The sequence below is a fragment of the Borostomias antarcticus genome, assembly GCF_949987555.1.
Source record: "Borostomias antarcticus genome assembly, chromosome: 21".
NCBI classification, from domain to species: domain Eukaryota; kingdom Metazoa; phylum Chordata; class Actinopteri; order Stomiiformes; family Stomiidae; genus Borostomias; species Borostomias antarcticus.
Window position 1 is genome coordinate 19,568,135 of NC_140254.1, and position 7,212 is coordinate 19,575,346.

The 7,212-nt window shown below is 44.4% G+C and overlaps 1 protein-coding gene across 1 annotated transcript in view; it reads left to right on the top strand.

Annotated features, from left to right (window-relative positions):
• Positions 1 to 7,212, top strand: part of elmo1 (engulfment and cell motility 1 (ced-12 homolog, C. elegans)) — a gene marked incomplete at both ends in the record, with an annotated part of 92,993 nt that overhangs the window by 81,037 nt on the left and 4,744 nt on the right. The window contains 2 exons of the mRNA XM_084455039.1: positions 4,745 to 4,857; positions 5,939 to 5,978. Of these exons, the coding sequence (XP_084311165.1) occupies positions 4,745 to 4,857; positions 5,939 to 5,978 (153 nt within the window). The remainder of the gene's footprint in view (positions 1 to 4,744; positions 4,858 to 5,938; positions 5,979 to 7,212) is intronic.

The window sequence follows — 7,212 nt, forward strand, 5'->3', positions numbered from 1 at the left end:
GCTAGTATACACGGTACTAGGAATGCCAACAATTAATTGAAAATCGATTAATTGATCGTTAAGGATTTGTTTATTTAAATGTACTCGATCTACGCTATACTACTATCAAACAACGTGGTAGTGAAGCAGCCATCTCGGGAGAAATGCAGAGAAATCAGCAGCAGCATGTTAATTACAATTAATCAATTGATTGATCGTTAACATTACCAATGATCGATTCAGGGACGTGCCTACAATTTGCAACCCTATATTGTACCTATATCTTAGGGTTAGAAAACCGTTTCTCTATTGAGGATAGTCTTAAGTACAGAGATAGTACAGTATTAATCTACGTACAGGAAACTAACGTTGATGTTGGTTATGGTGTTAGCAGAATGTGTTGGATCAGGGAAACACTAGTTTTACATACTTACTCCAGGGAGAAGAGCTACGCCTGAATCTGCTTTGCTCAGTGGTCTTGTGGTTAGTGTCCACCCTGAGATTGGGAGGTTGAGGGTTCGATCCCCGGCTGAGTCATACTCTACCAAAGACTATAGAAAATGGCCCCCAATGCCTCCCTGCTTGGGGGTCAGTCCCTGTGACATACTAGCGTCATATCCAGGGGGTGTTCTTGTACATCAAGCTTCATCAACTTCTTAAAACTCACCTCTTTAACATGGCCTTTGACCTCTAGCTTCCGTTTCTTAATGTTGTGTGTCTCTGTCTACCATGTTTGTCTCTTGCCTGTTCTGCCCCTATGTAAAGCGACCTTGGGTTTTATGAAAGGCGCTATATAAATGAAAGTTATTATTATTATTATTATCAAGCTGCCTCATGATAAGGAACCAGGAGACAGGCTCCTGGCCTATGGGCCACTAGGCTCTAGAACCATTGGTTCTCAAGGCTACTTAGTTACCTACTTTTAAACATCTTGCCAGGGACAACCGATGAAAACTAGAATTCAGGCTAACTCTGGTTCATAAACAGCTTGGCTGTTGATTGGTGTGCATTGTCCCTGATAAATAATCCAATACATGAAATGAAATAAACATGACCTTATAAAGAATTAATTCCAACTGCACATTTATAAATGCTGAGGAAATATTCATGAGTAACTTTCAGCGCACAGCTTCACCTAATGTATTCCACACAGCGAATAAAGCAATGCAGAGAGGCTAAAATCATTTAGGATTGATTCTCCTTTTCCTCCATCTTGTTCCAATGTGGTGAATACACTCCTGAGAAGCTACAGTACACAGATCTTCCAGAGACCAGAGCTTTCAGTCCATTTTCATCAAGCTCTTAATGTATTTTAGTTTAAATCTGGCCCTAAACTACCTTCTTTCAGGCCCATTGCAGCAACATCTGATACTTTACAGAGTTCGATGACCTTTTAGAGTGTTCTCTGACCTTTCAAAGTGTTCTCTGACCTCTTTTAGAGTGTTCTCTGACCTTTCAGAGTGTTCTCTGACCTTTCAAAGTGTTCTCTGACCTTTCAGAGTGTTCTCTGACCTTTCAAAGCGTTCTCTGACCTTTCAGAGTGTTCTCTGACCTTTCAGAATGTTCTCTGACCTTTCAGAGTGTTCTCTGACCTTTCAGAGTGTTCTCTGACCTTTCAGAATGTTCTCTGACCTTTCAGAGTGTTCTCTGACCTTTCAGAGTGTTCTCTGACCTTTCAAAGCGTTCATTTTGAGCCATTAACTCAATTGTTGTCAGTTTGGGAAAGACTTGGTCCACAGAAGAGTCACAGTTTCTAAGATGACCTAACTGAGGTACATTACATTACAGTCATTACATTACAGTCATTACATTACAGTCATTTAGCAGACACTTTTATCCAAAGTGACTAACAATAATTGCATTTAACGTAGGAAAAGCCAATGTACTACTACTTGCCAGAACTCACAAGTGCATCTCCTTTCTAAAACAAGTGACTTAGAGCATAGTGCTGAAGGCAAAGTGCAAGAATAGCAATCTAAAATATAATAGGTGCTTAAGAGGGAGGATCATTGTAGTACTTCTTGAAGAGATGAGTTTTGAGCCTGCGACAAAACATTTCTGGACAAGTTCCAGGGGTTTAGTGGCTGACGCCGGGGCCCCAGCGAGGAGGGAGTTGCAGTAGTCCAGGCGGGAGATGACCAGGGCCTGGATGAGCACCTGCGCCGTTTCGGCAGTGAGGAAAGGGCGAATCCTCCTGGTGTTGTAGAGCAGGAATCTGCAGGAGTGTGTGATGGATGTGACATGTGCGGATACAACTTTATTGTCCACTCAGGAGAAGACGGGCAGAAACTATAGTCCAACCATTCCGACTGGACCCCATATTAATATGTGGAGTTCCCTAGCTTAGCCTTCCTAGCGCCATTATAGCTATACATTATTACATTAATACATTAATACATTATTACATTAATACATTATTACATTAATACATTAATACATTATTACATTATTACATTATTACATTATTACATTATTACATTAATACATTATTACATTATTACATTATTACATTAATACATTATTACATTATTACATTATTACATTAATACATTATTACATTATTACATTATTACATTATTACATTAGTACATTAATACATTAATACATTATTACATTAGTACATTAATACATTAATACATTATTACATTAATACATTATTACATTAATACATTATTACATTATTACATTATTACATTAGTACATTATTACATTAATACATTATTACATTAGTACATTATTACATTAATACATTATTACATTAATACATTATTACATTAATACATTATTACATTAATACATTATTACATTATTACATTATTACATTAATACATTATTACATTATTACATTAATACATTATTACATTATTACATTATTACATTAATACATTATTACATTATTACATTATTACATTATTACATTAGTACATTATTACATTAATACATTAGTACATTATTACATTAATACATTATTACATTAGTACATTATTACATTAATACATTATTACATTAATACATTATTACATTAGTACATTATTACATTAATACAGTATTACATTAATACATTATTTGATTAGTACATTATTACATTAGTACATTATTACATGATTACATGATTACATTATTACATTAATACATTAGTACATTATTACATTAGTACATTATTACATTAGTACATTATTACATTAGTACATTATTACATTAGTACATTATTACATTAATACATTATTACATTAATACATTATTACATTAATACATTATTACATTATTACATTAATACATTATTACATTATTACATTAATACATTATTACATTAGTACATTATTACATTAATACATTATTACATTAGTACATTATTACATTAGTACATTATGACATTAGTACATTATGACATTAGTACATTATTACATTAATACATTATTACATTAATACATTATTACATTAGTACATTATTACATTAATACATTATTACATTAATACATTATTACATTAGTACATTATTACATTAATACAGTATTACATTAATACATTATTTGATTAGTACATTATTACATTAGTACATTATTACATGATTACATGATTACATTATTACATTAATACATTAGTACATTATTACATTAGAACATTAGTACATTATTACATTAGTACATTATTACATTAGTACATTAATACATTATTACATTATTACATTAGTACATTAGTACATTATTACATTAGAACATTAGTACATTAGTACATTAGTACATTAGTACATTATGACATTAGTACATTATTCTGAAAGCATTGCGCTCTCCGCTCCATCACCCTTAAACAGGGCCAGGGAAGGAAAAGAGAGAGAGTTCTTTATTCGTCATACGACTGCGCTGCACTTGACCCAGGATACACACACACACACACACACACACACACATACATGCATTAGGGTAGGAGGGAGGATAGAGCGGGCTGGAAAGAGAGGGAGGGATTAGAGGGACCTAGAGGAATGACAAAGCCATGTGATTGGCCAGTCGGCTCCCCAGCATCTCCCTCATTGGACGAGGGTGTGTGTGACGTAACAGCGTGTTCCTCTGTTACAGGAGCTACTACTATGCATAATGCATGTTGACTAGGGCTGTGTGCATAGCATTCAGATGAAGCAGCGCACACATGCACACACACACACACACACACACACACGTACATGCATGTATAAATAACTGGATCACAGCAGGGGGAAGTGCAGTGCAGCCTTTAGAGAACGTGTGTGTGTGTGTGTGGGGGGGGGGGGGGGTGCGTGTGTGTGTGTGTGTGCTCAACGTGTGTCTTTACACACTCCCTCAGGCCTCACTATGTGCTCTCAGTACCCACAATGCATTGCACCTGGACAGTGTTGGTAATGTGTTTTCCCAGTTTAAATAGGGCAGTCTTTAAGTTTTCCCACTAATGTGGGTGCGTGTGTGTGTGTGTGTGCGTGCCCGTGTGTGTGTGTGTGTGTGTGTGTGTGCGTGCCCGTGTGTGTGTGTGTGTGTGTGTGTGTGTGTGCCCGTGTGCGTGCCCGTGTGTGTGTGTGTGTGTGTGTGTGTGTGTGCGTGCCCGTGTGTGTGTGTGTGCGTGCCCGTGTGTGTGTGTGTGTGCGTGCCCGTGTATGTGTGTGTGTGTGTGTGTGCGTGCCTGTGTGTGTGTGTGCCCGTGTGTGCGTGCCTGTGTGTGTGTGTGTGTGTGTGTGTGTGCGTGCCCGTGTGTGTGTGTGTGCGTGTGCGTGCGCGTGTGTGTGTGTGTGTGTGTGTAGAGAGCTGAGGGAGAAGATCCAGCCGGAGATCATGGAGCTGATCAAACAGCAGAGGCTGAACCGGCTGTGTGAGGGAACCTGCTTCAGGAAGATCAGCAGCCGCAGGAGACAAGGTACACACACACGCACACACACACACACACACACACACACACACGGGCACACACACACACACACGGGCACGCACACACGGGCACGCACACACACACACACACACACACACACACGGGCACGCACACACACACACACACGGGCACGCACACACACACACACACACACACACACGGGCACACACACACACACACACACACGGGCACGCACACACACACACACAAACGGGCGCGCACACACACACACACACACACACACACACACACACACACGGGCACACACACACACGGGCACGCACACACACGGGCACGCACATACACACACACACGGGCACGCACACACACACACACACGCGCACACACACACACGCACACGCACACGCACACACACACACCAGTCATCCCAGTACATAGCTGAGATCCCCAGAGACATGGGAGGTTCTGACCCCACCCTGACCACCTGGATTAGTCCTGGACAACAGATGGAGAAAATGACACCATTGTGTCCTCTCTAGCTCTCTCTCTCTCTCTCTCTCTCCCTCTCTCCCTCTCTCTCTCCCTCTCTCTCTCTCTCTCTAGCTCTCTCTCTCTCTCTCTCTCTCTCTCTCTAGCTCTCTCTCTCTCTCTCTCTCTCTCTCTCTCTCCCTCTCTCTCTCTCTCTCTCTAGCTCTCTCTCTCTCTCTCTCTCTCTCTCTCTCTCTCTCCCTCTCTCTCCCTCTCTCTCTCTCTCTCTCTAGCTCTCTCTCTCTCTCTCTCTCTCTCTCTAGCTCTCTCTCTCTCTCTCTCTCATCTCTCCCTCTCTCTCTCTCTCTCCCTCTCTCTCTCCCTCCCTCCCTCCCTCCCTCCCTCTCTCCCTCTGAGATCTGAGGAGGAGGAGAAGCTTCATACGTGTCTTGCGAGCGTCCTCTCTGGATCGTTGTCCCTCATGCGTGCGCTAAACTCCCCCCCCCGCGCGTCTGTCCTCCCCTTCTGCCTTGTCCGCGCGGGGGGGGGGGGGGGGTGGGGGTGGATTGGCTCTCCTTTTTGTGTTCTGTGGTTCCGTGTGGGTTCCGTGTGGGTTCTGTGCGGTTGTGTTTGCGTGCAGACAACGCCCGCCATTTTCATCCTCGAAAATCACATCCCCCGTCAACACCCTGTCTGCCTCCACCTTCGCCCCCCTCCTCTTCCCCTTCGCCCCCCTCCTCACACTCCTCTGTTTCTCACATGCACACACACACACACACACGCACACACACACACTCTCACAGCCGCCACCCACCACTCTGGGAAGAGCTTCGCCCTGAAGGACGGCTCTCGGAATCAAATTCACACATCAAATATTCATCTAGCGCCATCTAGCATCAAATATTCATCTAAACAGGGGTTAGATCAAACTGTGCTATAACTCTGTCCTAAAAGCCTGCAGTGTCGGAGGGGTGCGGACAGGATGGAGGCCGGCGCTTTCAGGGGCTCCACGGCGCACACAGCGCCTGCAAACAAAGATATTTTCGGCACTAGGTTGAGGACGAGCTCTGCTAAACACACAACGCTCTGCTGAACACCTAACCCTAACCCTAACCCACCATACACAGAGCGCTCCGCGCCGCCAGCCAATCGGATAAGCCCAACCGCTCTGGGTGGCCTGCGGTTGGTCGGTGTCCAGGTGAAAGGCGCCCCCCCCGCCCCGCCCCCCCCCCCTCGCCGCATCGTCCCTCTTCGCAGCCCGACGCCAGCGTAGCTCCTCCTCCTTCTCGGCAGTGCCTCGAACGCACGACTCACGCCGCTCTGCCAACTGTCTATTTTCAAGCTATTAGGAGTTGGACCGCCTCTAGCCTTGTGAGTGCCAGCCCAAACCCCCCCCCACCCCACCCCCCCCATTGTTCCTGTGCCAGTGAGTTACGTGCCCGCCTGGGCTCTGGGGCGGCCGATACCCCGACGTGCCGGTCGGTCCAGGAAGAGGAGGAGGAGGAGGAGGAGGAGGGGAGGAGGGGGAAGAGGAGGAGGGAAGAGGAGGAGGAGGAGTCGGGTCCGGTCTACGGACACCACGGCAGCTGGACGAGGAGGCATCGGCGGCGAGGGCCTTGAGTTTTTTTCTGTATCTGCCCACATGGGGGGGGGGGGGCGTTTTTTAGACGCTCTCGTGAAAACAGACGCGCCCGATATATACACAGTAACTTGCTTTGACCGCCTGTCGATGCCCTCTGTTCACGGCAGCGGGACCCTCGGCCAGCTGATCACTGATGGTGTCGCACGTTGATCTGTCTTCATTCAAGGTGTCGTGCATAGTTCTCTAACCCCTCTCCCTCTCTCCCCCTCTCCCCTCCCTCTCCCCCTCTCCCTTCCCTCTCCCCCTCTCTCCTCCCTCTCCCTCTCCCCTCC